The 17,530-nt window shown below is 36.0% G+C and overlaps 1 protein-coding gene across 1 annotated transcript in view; it reads right to left on the bottom strand.

The window, feature by feature from the left end:
* The window catches only part of Pde11 (Phosphodiesterase 11), a 384,638-nt gene that overhangs the window by 296,110 nt on the left and 70,998 nt on the right, over positions 1-17,530 (bottom strand). The window contains exon 2 of the mRNA XM_090404525.1: positions 8,968-9,812. Coding sequence (XP_090260651.1) covers positions 8,968-9,684 — 717 coding nt within the window. The 5' untranslated portion in view covers positions 9,685-9,812. The remainder of the gene's footprint in view (positions 1-8,967; positions 9,813-17,530) is intronic.

Genomic DNA, 17,530 nt, shown 5'->3' with positions numbered 1-17,530 from the left:
TTCAAAGCGAGCAACCATCCGCACATTTGAAAGTCACCCACTGCACATTTAAAACGAATTCACGTCGTACAAATAATTTTCTCTTACCATTGAAGGAACCAGTTGGTAGATCAGGAAAATCTCGTAGCAGAAAATTAGAAAAGAAATAAGATAGTAATAGGAGCATCTGTATAGGACGACCGTGTGGGGGAACGATGAAGCCGTTTGCATGTTTCACCTGTGTATGATAGACTGTAAAATAGTGAGAATGCCGGCCTGGTTGGCCGAGTGGTTAGCGTACCGGCTCTCCAACCAACAAGCTACAAATTCGAATCCCGCGCGGGCATTGATGCTTGTGAATGTCTTTAGGTGGGAGATAAACTTCATCGCCCGGTTTACGAGTAACCTTTCGTGGGTGGGAGAAACATAAAATAGAATGAAATAATGAATGATGTGCTTGTGTGAATTTTACTCGTTTTTGTTGCGTTGGCAGTTTACACCAAAATCATAGCGTCTGTCTATAACAAAGACGGTAAAGCGAACCTATTAATTTGTATTCGTTGACATTGGGAGATCAAGATACACCAAAATCTGAGCACGACAATATGTATTACGTAAGCCTTACAGAACAAATGAAAGAATAGAAGGCGTGCCCATAAAACGGTGCGAACATTCCAACCACATTGAATACAGCTATTTACAAACATGGAGATCTTTCTACTACTTCGATGAAAGGAAAATACTGCTTCTGATGAAGAAAGAAGACGATAACATGGAAATTCCTCAATACCTTCAGATCCAAGTTACATTGTATAGGTTGCCAAGTAAAGAACCACACGTAAAGAACAAAATTTCGTTACCTGTGGTTTAATGGTAGTGAGCTTAGGGACCTAGTATTTTGAAAAACTGAGATCAACAAACAGACCTCGAAATTTGCTGAAGATATCTATAAGAAAGAGAAGTGAAAAACAGTTGGAATTTGATGTTATGCGTTTCTGTTTATGTATTTAGATGCAAATGGACTAATGAAAAAATTAGGATTTCATCACAAACCCTGAAGAATGAACGTTCTTTATTAACTCCGTTAAACCAATTCAGTTTAAGCAGTTTTTTTTTTTTTTTTGTACAAGAAAAACCAGAAGGATTCACTACATGTTTTTGTTGCCACGAAGGAGATCTACGAAAGCATATTTCCCGTACTATATGCGATGAAATACAAGGAGCAATGTAGCGGGCCTTTAGTGATTAGGAGGTCATCGCGCTGTGGTTTGAATGGCGTGAAGTTTCGCCAAGTATCACTGTTTCCTTTGATTATGAGGGAGTTGAGTGGGAACAGGGGAGCAGTATTGTGTGTAATGAGCCTGCCAAAAAGACAAACCTTGATTTCTGAAAAACAGAAGTTCAGTACACGAAATTAGGGAATTCTGGGTTGATACTTCTTCTGCTGGACCTAATGAAGAATTTTATAAGTAGATATTCAGGATAGTAAAAGCAAAGTTTCCAAAAGTAACTGATGGAAAAGTCTAAGAAAGTTATTTGTCAGCATATAAACCAGCCTTTATATATATATATATATATATATATATATATATATATATATATATATATATATATATATATATATATATATATATATAAAGGCTCAAAAGCAAATTAAACTCCACTGAATTAGTTTTGAAATTATTTATCATGAAAATTTTATTATTTTATTTTTTACGTGAGTCAAAACCAATAAAAAGTGTAAACTACACATAGCAAGCACTGAATTAGGAACCTTTATGCAGAAGTAAATGTCACTTACGCAACGTATATGCAAAATACTTGGTCACATGCGTCAACTGGGCAACTGTTTAAAAATGCTGGTGGTCAGTAATCGTCAACAGTGTTGATCACAACGGGAAAAACAAAAGAATCTTTCGAAGTTCGATAAAGGGCTTATTGTGGGTGCCCATCTGGCTGGAACCACGATTTTGAAAACAGCGGAGTTGGCTGGTTTCTCAAAAGGTGAGGTATCCCGGATGTTTAAAGAGTGTCTTAGGATCCCATAGTGTCTGTGGTCCTCAGTCTGTCAGGAAAGAGATCGCCGTCGTCTCTGAGAAGGCTTGTACGAACAAACAAATTCCTGTGTGCAGCAATTGACCGAAGCATTTAATGAAGGTTGTTTCCGACCCAAATTTCACAGAACTATACGCAAGGAATTGAAGACAATCGGTATTGGCAATCGCATGCTTATACCAAAACCACTGATTTCTGCTAAGAACCGAAAAGTTTGTCTACGATAGTATCAGGAACACTGTGACTAGACACTGGAAAAAAAAGTCAAGCGATCCGACGGTAGGTAGAGAGTTTGGAGGGCAGTGCCAGGAAGCAATGAACCCAGCTTGCCTTGTAAACACACAACTCAAGGTTCTGGAGATGGTGTAATGCTGCAGGGCATATTCTGTTGGTACCGAACGGGACTACTGATACTAATGGAAGGTCGGGTGTCATCCAAGGAATATCTGAACACTGTTGCCGACCAAGTCCATCCTGCAGTGTTGACTTTTCATCAAGCAGGTGACAGTTGTTTCGTGGACGACAATGCTACTGTCTATCGCGCAAGAATTGTTCAGCAGTGGTTCTACGAGCATGACAGCGACTTCCACCATCTTCCTTGGTCACCACAAAGCCCGGATTCTGAATCCCAGTTAGAATGTATATGACATGTTAGAAAAACAGACCCAGGATCAAAATCCTATTTGGCAAAGATACCTTGTGGAATCTATGCTAAACCGCATATGTGCCGTATTTCCGGCTAAAAGGTGGTCCAACATAGTATTAAATAAAGTTTAATTCAATGACCGTGGGTAGGTAAGGGGTTAGATAATCCGGAAAACTACAGAAAAAAGATGGACCACTTCATGCCTCCAATAAGCAAAGCAGCAGTATCCACGTTATATTGGGATTCAAATCCCATAACCTGCAGGTCAGAGAGCAGATACGCTATCCATTTGGCCAACAATTCGTACCGATACTGACAAAATGAAATTAATTCAACAATTCGAATATTCGACGATGCACGAGGTGATCCCATTTTCAAATCTAAAGATCAAGCAACTATGGAAAAACGTGGAATATCACTAAGCATGGTAGTGAAGTAAAGAATAATGCCATCGATACTTCTACAGTTTTATATATATAAAAGCATACTATACCCTCTTCAAAAACCTTTTTCCCCTTTTTTCTGCAGACTGAGGACAAGTAATACGCGATGCATAAGTGAAATGATCAACATCGATCCAATTATTAGTTTTCTTTACAGCTCTAAATAACCCATGCAAAACTTTTGCCGTGTCTTTCTTATTTAATGTAGAATTTGCATGTCTTTCTTCTGAAATATTCACATCGAGGATTTTTTTTTTCGTCAAATAAAAATTATCATTTCTCGAAAATCAGGTCAATCACCGAATCAAACGTTCTCACTGTTCTGAAATACTTCCATTCGCAAAGCAACGTTCACGGAACTGTTTATTTGTTTGCGAAGCTGCGAAATGTAGCAGTGTCTACAAGTGTAATTCAATTAATCTCTGCTTGTCTCCTCTGTAACTTTTCGTAATTAGATCCGAACTCAAACAAGGACTCCGCAAGGAAATAGGTAACCATCGTACCAATAGCACGTAAATAGAATCAATACAACCTCACCAGTTTCGTGTTATTTGTCGTTCCTAATGAAGTTTATAGTTCTGGAAATCGCTCTAACGCTAAGGATTCCCCCCTCCCCCCTTATTGAGCCTGTTTAACATCCGCATTAAACGAGTCGAGCCTCGGGGTACTAAGCAATGATTTCATGCACTCTTCAAATACACTTAGATTTCGGTAAGCAAAGTCGATTTCTTACAAAAACCTTATGTTTGGATTGCAGAAATTCAACTGAAATAACGGAAATGTAATAATAAATTTCTTGTTATTTTAGTTCCTTTTTTTTTTTTTTTTTTTTTGCTATCAAGTAAAGAAAAGGTTGATTTATATTATACTGTGGAAATTGTGCAGGAACAAACAAATCATAACCGTATGCTCTAAACATGCAATTATTTCTATATAGTTCCCAATTTATTATTTCAAACTTCCACTAGAGGGCATTAGTTCACACTCATTCCTATTCTATACTCACTTTTTTTTTTTTTTTGTAGAAAAAAACAACAAAGCTTTGTTTTCGAAGCCAGTTTTATGTTAGAAGAAATCCGGAAGTGAACCAACTGCAAATCATCAAGACAAACTAGTTCAGTGCTGGAAATAAAGCAGAATGACTGGTAGGTGAATCACATACTATGACCACTGAGGTTTGGCCAAACCAATATACAAAAATGAGATCATCTCTTTTCTCCACCCCCAAGTTTCAGGGTAGAAAGACTTAGTTTAGGGTACGATGAATCTTTATAAGGGCCTTTTCATCTTTTTTTTTTTTTTTTTTTTTTTTTTACCTTTTCAGAAATTGCTCTTCAATTCCCCAAAACAGACTGGTCAGAAAAGCATACAATTACCAGCCATAATACGCTGACCTCATCGCCTTAGCTGCTTCGGCCGCAAACCTGTCTTCCTCCACCACTCCGAACCTCGTATAGTTTAGCTCAGATTCTTCCTAATATTCTCATCGTTTCATTTTATCTTCAACAATATTAATTATTAATTAGCTAATTTCTTAACAAATAACATGACCATGAATTGACGCATAAGTTCTAGATATTATAAAATAAAGGATATTTAGCAGAAATAACCAAAAAACTATTTTCACCAAAATATTAATAATGTTTTAAGAATAATAAAAAATTTAAAAAAATAATAAAAAAAATTGCAGGTGAACTAATCACTAATGATACTGATATTGTCCTTCCAACAGATGATCGAATGGACGTAACTGTAAGATGACAATCAAAGCTTCGAAAATGATCTACCATAAGTAACGAAGGATCGAGTTCGTTCTAATGCTTCTCGGTACGACCAGGAGGTAATAAAAATTACTGATAAATGACCATGCTATAGTTGGTTCACCTCAATACATATTAAATATCATCTAACAGTCGATGTTATAAACAATGTTACAAAAGAAAATTGTCTAGCAGGGCCTTTTGTTTTATTAGTCTGAAAGGTTCGCTTGATATAAAAAGACACGTAAGACAAGACTTGTCTTAAAAGCGCTTTCTTCAAACTTTGTTTATGACAAAAAAGATTGATGGAGGTTCTCATTTAACACACAGCGGACGGAGTTTTCGTTTCCGGGATACAACGCAATTTTCGGTTAACAAGGCAAATATATCATGCACTTTCGGAAAGTAGCAAAAGCAACGGCTGACAGGAGCCACTGTTAAAAAATGAGATTTTTAAAACGTTACTTGATAGCGAAGAAATGTAGTAAGTGGAGGTATATAGTGCGCAGAAACAAAAACATGTTAATTAAAAATATTTGATATCAACTGTGATGCTCTGCTTCGAATGCCGCTTGCAAAAAAGAAAACTGAATCGAAGCCTGCTTTATAATGAAAACAAAAAGCTTTTTTTTTTATAAGGGTGTTTGTTGTTGTTGTTTTTTTAACCATCTAAAAATACAGCAGACGCAGAGTTGAGTTGATCGGATTAGACCAACTATGTGGAAGGTAAAATTACGGCCGATGTAGCTACACTTATGAGACCGATTGTATTATTGTCTGCTAACGTGGGTTCAGAATTCTGGCTAGTTTGCGGGATGAAAGACCGGAGTTTCCGGGAGAAACAGAACAGGTCGGTTGCAGATCCTGGTACATCGCTACCACATGAGGACAAGAGACGTCGGGATCAAAGAAGAAACCTTTTGATGTTCTTCTTGAAGAGACGTTGGTTGTTCAGCCCTGCAGCTGTGAACTAGACGAGAAAGATTCTTCTAAGGAGTAGAAGTAGATAAGGAGAAGAAGAGATAGAAGATCGAAACTATTCATAACGTTTTCTGGGAAAATATCTCCTCGGAACAAGGAATAAAATTAAATTAAAGCTTTATTAGTTTCAAGCTCGTATTATCTAGGCACGTGTTGAGTGTCGCTTTTTTAAGGGAGGGGGGAATATATATATATATAATAATTTTTTTAACTTGGGGATATTGTATATTAGGATAACCAAGTAATTTTATAAACTTGGTTATTTTAACTTATTATTAGGAGTTAAAATAACCAAGTTTATAAAATTACTTGGTTATCCTAATATACAATATCCCCAAGTTAAAAAAATTTATTACATCTATAACTCCTCCAGAGATTTTTATTAAAAATAATAACACCTTGTTGCAACTTCTATAGGTAAAGGTGATAAGGCTCCGTATTACTATAACCTTGGTATTTAAGGTCTAGTTACTCACTGAGGGGACCTCAAAAAAGGTTGAAACCGGTCTGGGTAGTGAACCCACCCATAATACATCGCAGTATACATCTTCTAGTGAGATGTGCTTTACATTATAGGAAAATACTAAGAATAGTGATCAGAACTTTACCCACCTTTACAATGAGTTGCCCTGGTGTTGTAACATCTTTAGACTTGAACTTTGTTTCAGGCGCAAACTTAATTGTTTGCATACTTGGGATTAGGAGTTAAAATAACCAAGTTTATAAAATTACTTGGTTATCCTAATATATATATAGCAGATAAATATCTGTTGCCCATCTTTGTAACAATAACCTTGGTCCCCACTTCTTACTTTTTTCCCTCCTATTACGTACAGTTCTTAGTTATTACGACAGTACTCTAAATAATGCAAAAATATTCTACTATTCTCATTCCACTTCACTTCATGAAATAATTGAGCCTTTAAATCTTCCACGCACACATACACACGCCTACTGGCACACCAAACAAAATTTCAATACTCCGTAGTAAAAATGCAACAGCGAGGAAAGTTAAATATCTAAGAGGATGTAATACCGCCAGGAATTCAAAGCATCTTTTTTTTTTATAGAAAAGTTTCAATATTTCAGATTAGAAACACAGTCCCCTAAACATTTGGTCGCCCAAATTTTAGCCCCCCCCTTCCTCTTTACGAGTGCAATTTTCACTATTCAAGATTCTCCTGTCCATATACATATGTGTGTGTTGTTTTTCCTCTCATGTTTGTAACGTTATGAAAAATGGTATCGAATAGAAAAGTAAGATAAGATTTTGCAAATGTAATACAAAATAAACTAAAATTACTAAAATATTGCATCCAATGGAAATTGTTCATATTATTAATACAGGATGGCTCATAAATCATGGAATTACGAAATCCAATGACTTATGACAAAAATGGAAGCAGGGGGACTAAAATATGGTAATTTTTTCTCTCGTTTGTGAAAATTTGAAAAAAAAAATGAACTTCGCGTTTGCTTGTTTTTTCTAAAATCTGATTACATTGGATCTTAATTGTGTTTTTTTTCCTCTATAATACGGTAAAAAGCTATTCCGCAAAGCAACTGCTCTTAGCGTCCCATGGAAATGAAGAAAAAAAAAAAAGCAAAACTACACACAGAAATTCGTTTTCTATAATCTAAAAAAACTTGTTTGAGCAGCCACGAACAGCTGAAAATGAACGAAAAGGCGAAGCACACCAGGATATAAAAAGACTTCTTCGAAAAGGCACTTTGCCAGCAAATGCAGTAAGAAATGTTTTTAGAATGGGGTGGAATGTAATTTACTGCGCTTTTTTACTTTGAGAGAGTGATTGTAGAATTTTTTTTTCTTTTTTCCTGTCTCTCATACACATTTATTACATATTTTTGAGTGCAGACTAAATTATGACAGTTCTGCAGTGAAAAGATCATGCGGAATTTACGAATTTTGCACTATATATTTTAACTCGCAAATGATGTTTATATCTTGTCGTTTTATGTGTTTTTCTGCGATAAGTAAGAACTTTATTCATCATCTGTCGCTAACCGTTAAATGTAGATACTGTACTAACGATGAAACAAAAATATACCAAGAGTTTCTTCTTACGAGTATGCGCTATTTTAATCTACGTCATCGGCTAATATTAAAATATCATTCTGAAGTATTAAAATATGCATTTTTCGGTTGGCGATGTACGTTAAACCAGAGAACAAAGCATATTCACATTACCGTTCAAATCAGATTTGAATTGATCTTTTGAAATACATTATTTCCATCACTAGTAATCGGACGAGGAAATTTTCATTTTCACTACTGAATAAGTTTGTGTGGGAGGTAAGGTTTCACCCTGCAGTCAGGGGGATAGCAATAAGGTATTTCGTCACTCAAGGTCAGTTGATTTAAGATACAATGGATTGGTTGGAAAACAACAAAAAAGGTTATTATGGCAATGCCAGTACTATACATCATGATGACTAGTAGTTACAAATTACTTGTCAAATAGAGAGAGAGAAAAAAATGTGTGAATAGAGGGAAGATAAACTCGTTTTATTAGCAACAACCTGCTGTCAGATATGAATTAAAATAATATTCGCGTCCGTTCTTTCAGGACAAAATTCAAAATCGGAATATGGACATCTAATACCTGAACGCAATGATATAAGGTTGTTGTTTTTTTTTTTTGTCACACCATTACAAATTATCAACGGACCATAAGAGCTTCGGTTGGGTTCCTTTAGAAGCATAGTTCCCTTAGTGATTTTATTTGGTCCTAAGCTAGCAAATCCTTGCGACAATAATTGCACATCGCGGCATGTTTCAACCTGACACTACATGCTTCAGCAGTGCTGAAATTGTTATGTTTAGTGGATGCGCTTAGACTCTTTCAAAGGAAAATGTGATTATCGTAAATCAAGAGCAATATGGCTCTCTCTCTCTCTCAAGTCGTCTAGTATCAGCAACTTATACCGGAGGGAAGTCCGGTGATTGCTTAGCGACTAACGAGAGCTCGGTTTATTAAAACACTACCGAAGGTTTCTACCATGCATATCTTAATCCTCCCCGCCACAGAGAAAAATAACATTTAAAATACAAAACAGTTATGGGTGCCAACACTAAACTTACCTGATAACAATCTGGTATGTTCACGCATTCTCCACTTTCAGCAACATAGCCTACGATCCCCGTTCCCCAGGGGATTCTGATTTCTTCCTTCTGCTCCATCTGTTCCACCGTTGAATCACTGGACACGTCGAACAACTGGCTGACCAAAGCCCTATTGGGTTGACCTTTTTCTCCCTGCACAAGGAACAACGAGCAGCGGTCGGCATAAGTAAGGATGCTCACGTTCTGCAGGATCTTGTGACACAGACTACGGACGTCTAGGTCGTTACAGATGTCCTTCACGAGTTCGAATATTAGTTCCTTCTCATCGAGAGCTTGCAACTCCTGGCGACTCTTTCGATTCGATCGACCTACTGGAGTAGCTACGGCATCTCCGGGAAGCGGGAGGGAAAGAAACGTCGGAGTACCATCACTGGTCGTGTTCACTATGGGTCGTAGGAGACCGCCACGTTCGAATTCGTGGGCAGAAATTTTACGCACTGGAGTGGTGGCACCGGATCCAGATTTCGATCCGGGACTGGTGGGAGTAGACACGCTCTCATGGAAAATGCCTTGAGGTATTGCATGAGCCATTAGCCAAGCGTCTACAATTTGTCTTGTAGCCTTTCGTACAAAGTAATCGTGGACAAAAGCCGGATGTTCATCAAGCCAAGATTCAATCCTTTCGAGTTCTTCGCTGGGAGCTCCCTCTGGAGTACTTCCAGCCGACTCACCCATGGTAGCACTCTCAAGCAATGCAGAGCCACCTCGCGGGTGCCATCCAGGTTGCCAGAGGAGGCGCCATAGCACAGATGACGTACTTCCTTCCTTCTGTGAATCCAGCTTGGAAGATTTCCGAAATGGACCTACAAATAAAATTAAAAAAAAAATGCGTCATGTAGAAATACACAATAATAAACAAACAATAAGCAGACAGAAATTTTGATAGTCATCCGCTGTAGATGACTTCTCAAACATATCAGCTTATACAATTCAACTTAATGTCCATTCAAGTATGGACATTACATCAATTTAATGTAATGCTTGCAAGTCCGTTGATATCGACGGACTTGCAAATCAAACACATTGTTTTAACAGCTAACTTTTAGATACAATAGCGAAAATGCGCTGTGTCTGAATATTCACTATTATATAATATTTAAAATTGTTATTACAGCACTTGGGCGTGAGTGCCCATACAAAATATATAAAGTTTTTTTTTCATTTTTTGTATTCATTTTCTACCCTTTATAATAATGCACAGGAAAGATTGCAGCCTCCAGATTGCGCCACAGTCTTAAGTGCTAAATTCCAACTTCTAAAACTTCTCTCATGATAAACATTTAAATGATGTTTACTATCAAAAGCTATTACTATAGAAATGATTCTATATCTGCTATGAATTTATTAATGTTATTCTTTAAATAACGCCTAAATAGCCATTACTGGATCAAGAGCAAAAAGATGACAAAGAATAGAAATCATACGTAAACAATTAAAAGACAGAAAGAGAAAAGAAAATCAATAACACCTTCAGTATAGCACGTATGTACCTCAAGGGTAACAAACACTCATTACATTAGATTTACGGACTCAACTACCGTTTAAGATAATAAAACTAATAACATTCAAGTTCTACGTTTCGACCTTTTCAAAAGGTCATCTTCATGTATGTATACATTACATTAAAGCAACTAGCACATGCTACTGTAAGCTACATAATGTGTAAAAGTAATTAACATAATTCAATTAACTTTATTAAACATGATTAACATTAACTATGAGATTAGTCCGCGCAATTAGCCTATACTCTTCGCAACCATATGCTTGGGAAAGGCGTGTCCTGGGTTCGATTCCCGTCGCCGACGTGAGGAGCTTAAGGATCTTTCTCAGACATGGGCAAGTTAGTCGGTCTTGGGGGTGAACACAGGGTTTTTTTCCTCCAGTTTATCTGGGGCTTTTCCTCCAGTAAGCAGGCAAACCGGGTTCGTGAACACACGGGATACCGGGAGCCATAGGGCTAGTCACCCTATTCTCGGGACGGGTACGACTTAAAAGAGCTCAAGTCATCTCTGTAACAGGCCAGTAGGCCTAACACGTAGTAGGGAGAAGAAAAACTATATGAGATTATTAAATTTATGCCGTAAGCTGACAATTCAAATACTCTTAAACTAATTGTAACAAATTCCATATGCATGGGCGTCCGCAGAAAATTTTCCAATGGGAGGGGGAGCAAAGCTTGGAAACAAATAATTACATGCAATACATTTTTATTTAATTATTTTAATTTTTTTTTTTCACAAGTAGATCCCAGGGGTAGCAAGTTCCCCGTTTGCTCCCCCCCCCCCTTCTGCGGACGCCCATGTCTATATATATTCACTTGACAATCCTCGTGACCCCCCCCCACCAGAAAGCAAATGCTGCCACATTATTTACAAAAAAAAAAAAAAAAAAGTTACGATAAGGTTTACTTAGAAAAAAAAAGTACTTTTTTTTCTGTCTTTATTACTCTTATTATACGTACGATGTAAGTTTCATTTAAAGAATATTTTTCACTGATGTTCTCACCCATTCATGCTATAAAAATACCTCAAAGAAAGCATATTTAAAATAGTATATATAACAATGAAATTTTGGCTTTGCTTGTGTTACATAATTTAGTTTTTTTTTTTAACGTGATGCGTTGTAGCAGAAACACTTTCGTTTTAAGCGAAGAGTTGTTTATATGGGTGTCTAGTGTCTCGGTAAACCAATCGATAATCATGGCGCCCTTTATTGGAAAGGTTTGAACTTTGTCTAGCACGCGAAAAACATTTAAAAGGACTTTTTAACCGAAGGCCTTACTTGTCTCGTGTAAATCCTGACCAATCTGTACTGATGTGGCTGAACCACGACGCTAACGATGTACGGGGAGTTAGTGGGTTTCTCTTTCTCGGTGTCATTGGACTGTGAACAGCATCCATCATATAGATTTATGGACTTAACTACCGTTTCAGATAGGGAAAAAAAAACTTGAATAACATTAAAATTACTAAGGAATTTTTATTGCGCTTATAAACCCCATCATTAACGAGTTTAAATCATTCTTTAACATCAACAGCAGCTTTTAAATAAATATATATACACACACACAGCTCTCTTTCGCGTTCAATATGCAAAACATCAGACCATTTTTTAAAGGCCAATCTTGAATTATTTGCCTTGTCAATTTAAGTATCTTAGTTGAGAAGGCAAACTAAGTTATTCAAGATTACGTCGAGACAGCTACCTATAGTGTGTAATATCTATTAACTGCGTGTGTTCTCCGGCTGGTCTGCATGTTGTGCAAAAAGAAAATCGTGTTTTCGGAGCAAAAGGAAAGCGTGACATCTATACATCAGACCGGATAATTCACCTCTGGTTGAAAAGTTCCTCATACAAGTCCATCGTGTCCTAGATAGGATTGTAATCTACGTGAAATGGCCAATCTGTAATGCAAGCAATTAATCCATTCAGCGCGCTCTATCTCATTTAATTTGGGGGGGGGGGGAGGTAGGCGATCTAAAGTTTCATACTCGATATGTACGAATTCTGGGAGTGGAAAATAGCAACCAAATAAATTCATTGCTTTTTTTTTTTTTTTTTTGTCAATGTTGGATAAAAGTGAAACAAATACGTAGCACATAGAAATGACTAGGCTCTAAGCTTTTTTTTTTTAAAAAAGGTTTTTCTCGCGTGTAGCATTGGCTATACTCTAAAATACTTGTTCATTCGCAGTCGATGTGGGAAATCATTTTGTGTGTTATATACTAAACTTAGGTGATTCCAAGTTTAATACAAAAACTATTTTTAATTTATTACATTAATTTGCGATGAATTCACTACATTTAATTAACGAACTTCAATTTGTATAACTCATTTTCATCCGTTTAACTGAATTAAATTCCAAATTGTATTAAAAATTAATCGTGGAACTCAATATTTGTAATTGCAACGACGCTTCAAGGCAATACTTACCGACTGGTGTCTATCTTGAGATTTCTAATTGAATGATGCTAAATGTTCGCTTAACTAGACAAAAAAAAAAAAAAAAAAACCGTGTGATGTAATTCGGTTATTTTTATTACCCGCATTTAAAAAAATACGGGTAATATGCGATTATTAATTCTACAAGATAAACGATTCCAATATTTTTAGCATGTTGATTGCCTTCCCAATTAAAAGCATAATAAAAACGTATTCGTCTAAGATTGCTCGGTCCTAGCAAGAATCTTTATATAATAAAAACCAACCCTGACAGATTTCACTTTAGGAGAGCAAAGTTACAAATTTTTCAAACAAATAATATGCTTTTAATAATGTAAAAGTATTACAAATTAAAGTATTTAACAGCATGTGATGTTAAGTTAAACTATAATTCTCCATTAACCTATTAGGGTTCAAAAGGCTTGCTGCGTAGTAACATGCATTTCCAAACTTTTGTTATTGTTACTAGAATAGGTATATTAATCCTATCTCCATAATTTGCTATTTATATCAATTAATAATGCGTTCGCTACTCAGTATGTCCGATTTACGGAGGAAAATGATAACATTTGCTGGAGGAACAATGCTGCCGCAGCTGTATGACACAAACCGTGCTAAATTATACTGAATTAAAAGTATACGTTATTAATAACAAATATTTGTACCCTTTTGTAAAATTAATCTGAACATACCCTGTGCACAAATACGAATATTTTATCACTAATATGGTTTCAAGAATTACCATATTCTTCGATTATAGATCATCGTTAGCATGTACGCTAGAAAGGAAAAATGAGGGAAATAACAATCGGAATCGTGCATAAAGTCTTTTTGACATATAGTAAAGATGACGAGGATAAAGAAGAACCCAAGATGTGTGCATAATTTATATAATACCCTATGTCCTATGGCAACTGTCTCTGTCCTTTTGAGGAAACGGTTACCTGATTATGAGCACTTCGTGGAAAGGTAGTGCAACCGAACCATCAAATGTTATTTGCTCTTGGAAAACGTCTTTAAATTGAGTGCTAGAAGACAACCTGAACAACTCGTAGGCCAGGAAATGACATGTTAATTCTCTAGCCATGGATAAGAAATACACTACATACTGAGTGGCCTGAGAAGTTGGCATTTTTGCATTACTAACTAAAATAATCCAGACTTACCTTTCACAAGTATTTCTCTCGCTACTAACGCCAAGTATCAAGGTATGCTACAGTTTCATTTACAGTCATTGTCACCATCATCAAGACGCGGCTAACCCGTGGGGATGGGAAGACGGAAGCATGTGGACGTCGTTTGTTTGAAATCCAAGGTTAGCCCAGACGTCACACTACCAGCATATAGCCTACAGGCACCTCCATGTTCGCGTGCTACCTTTCGAGTATCGTTGCACGCTTTACAGCAGGTTCATAGTAACAGGAGAACGTGCAACTACAACGTGGTCATTTACCTCTTGCACACGGCCATCATGCTGATTTAGCGATGTTCACACTGGAGGATTCTTCTAAATGTATTCACAATATTAAAGGGTGATTATTAATGTTATATACGTATCATCAAGTCAAAGTGAATTTCCCAAGCAAATCCTCAGGAATATAAAATATTTTCCTTCTTTTAAATTACCGTACTTCGGCATGCTTACTTAAGAAGTAAGGGAAAACTTGCGAGATTCAAGAAATATATAAGAAAAATCTACCAATCAAATTTATATCGGCTAATCGATATTCGTATTTATACCTGTTCACACTTTGAATTGTTCACAAATATCTTAACATGCTTAGTTCACTATTTTTTACCTCGGAACTAACGTTATCGAACATGTTACTAAAAACTAATGTCCAAAATAGCTGTTTAATGTCGATAGATGGCGGCACAGTCGACAGGCAACAATATACTGGATACAATTAAAGAGAAAACACGGAAGGGTAAATAAAATAAAATAAAATACATTTTTTTTTTTTTTTCACACGCAAAAAAAATAGCTTTTGACACAATATCTCATGATATTTTATTAGAAAAACTGAAGACTATAGGAATCAGAAGCTGGATCTTGCCTGATTTAAAAGTTATTTATCTAAATCACAAGCAGTAAAAATTAACAAAAAACTATGGCAATTTTATTCAGCTAAATTGCGGTGTTCTTGAAGGTTCTGTGCTTGGGTCAATATTATTTATAATTTACATCAACGACTTCTGTGACCTACAGTTATCAAGTAAAATAAACACCTTTGCAGATGATACCGTATTGATATTCACTGCAAATTCTGTAAATAAAATGCAAAATATGGTCAACACGGATCTGAAAATAGTGACAAACTGGTTTCACGTGAATAAACTTACTCTCAATGCTAAATTATATATAATTTTTAAAAACTCAAAAATACGCTTCTCCGCAAAATCAATTTTTTTCATCCATATATTCACTGTTTCTGAAAATACTAGTGGTGGTGGTAATGGGCAGTAGATGGCGTTGGTGAAGTTGCTGTTCGTCGGTGGATTGAGTGGTGGAGACAGTTGTACCCTCCTTCGATGAGTCTTTGGACTCCCTGGAGGTGTCAGGTAATAATAATAATCCTACATAACTGGAATTGTAGACGTAATCCAAATGGTAACTGTATTGATATACTTATTTAGGATTAAAAATATTTGACAAGAATTTAAGCTGGAAACTACATATTACAGAAGTACGTAACGAAGTAAGATTGATGCTATCTCGGGTCTTCTTTTTAAAAAAAAGATTCTTAACTGTGACAATGGTATAACAGTCTAGACGGTATACTAAGCTGGGGGGGAACACACCACACTGACACTACTAATCTCTTTACAAAATAAATTAATGCGCATTTTAAACCAAAGATAAATATAAAGACATTGCAGTGAATGCCAAATATACCATAATAAATACTTTACCACTGAGAAAATTTACAGGATAGAATTATATTTACAGGATACTACTTTTTCTTAAGTCTGACCATCAGTACGTAAGCATTAGAAAAGATACTTCTGCAGAAAAGCAGGCTTAAAATATTTAATCTCGAAAGAAATATCCAAACACTATATATATTTAACTCCAAAAATATTTCATAGCTTACCTCTCTTAATACGAAACGAAACCAACATGAACACATACGGATATCTTTTTTGTGCACTGCGCCGTTATGCTCTGTATATTGATTTGTGTAATTGTTATACGTTTTACAGTATAACCCGGATGAGCTCATGCTTTCGGGTTATGCAGACGATGTTTATTTTATAATTTGGGGGAACAATGGTAAATGTAATGTGATGTAAGGAATTTTAATTGTTATTTATTTGTATTTTAAGTATTCAATAAAATGGGGAAAAAATGTAATATTTTTGATCAGGCCATTTTAAAAGAGTATTGGAATGCATTTTCTTTCGAAAGGTTTCCCACTTTAAAAGAAATCGAACGTCCACACTTAAATAACATCGTAATTACAGCAACCTTTCCAATGAACATGCATTGCCGATCATCAGCACAACTCGTGTTAATCTTGTACATCCACAAACTAAAGCGTAATCCGTGACTGCGGAGGTAGTCATGTTTGCCTCTTGCACCTTCCCTGTGCTCAATGTAGAACGTGTTTACTTCTGTAAGAGATAATGTTTAACGTCTATACACTGATATTACCAATATTAAAGTACACATCAATATGAAAGAATGACGAAAGAGAAGACACCCCCCCCCCAGTTAAAAGTAAAGAAATGAATAATAATAAAAAAAAAAGTTTCGAAACTAGTTCTCCATTTTATTTTAACTCTGCGAGTAAGAGAAGATATTGCCTATCACAGAAACATACCTCGGACTTTGTTGAGGTATTCCTCACACGTAAACAGAAAAAATTATATTTCGAAATTATTTCGAATTCGAAATTAATATTTCGAAATTATTTACAATATTATTACAATATTTCGAAAGTCATAACTCTATTCCAGATGGCTGAACTTGAACGAAATTAGACATTTAGAAACTCTCCTAAAAATTTAGTCAACTTAATTTTGACCCATTAGGACCTATTTTAGTGGGCTGAGCAAAACAAACTAATGCGTCTGTAGTACATAAACAAGGAAATGATTATAATAGTAGTGTTTTGGTGTGGAACACGCGAGATACGTACTTCTACAAAATATTGCGATGGGAATGGAGGTTGGGGGGCACCGGTCTATTATCGATAGCAGTCGAATAGGGATGTGCTATCTCTAAAGTTCTATAAAAACTGTTTGTTGCCGGTTTAACTCCTTTCTTTATTGCTAGTAAGCAAAATTGAGCGACGTTCACTGAACAACAATAGTGTCGGCTATAGTTTTAAAAGGAACCCTTCCTTAGTACGGTTTTGGTTAAGGTCTTCAGTCCAATTAGTGAACTGGACAGAAGACCATCCCCCTGAAGATGCCTTGTTACTTCTGCAAACAAGTCAAATAACCTTACATATGTTATTCATTAGCCTTAGTTTTGTGAGTCAAACAGATGTTTGATTCATCGCTGTTAAGTAAGCGAGTCATGCCAGTGGAGAATTTACCTTGTGTCGAAAGAATGAAAAACAAAATGGCATAT

This window comes from Typopeltis vanoorti, chromosome 14 (assembly GCF_054136105.1).
Source record: "Typopeltis vanoorti isolate ZY-2024b chromosome 14, IOZ_Tvanoo_1.0, whole genome shotgun sequence".
Classification (NCBI taxonomy): domain Eukaryota; kingdom Metazoa; phylum Arthropoda; class Arachnida; order Uropygi; family Thelyphonidae; genus Typopeltis; species Typopeltis vanoorti.
This window is presented reverse-complemented; position numbering and strand designations above follow the sequence as displayed.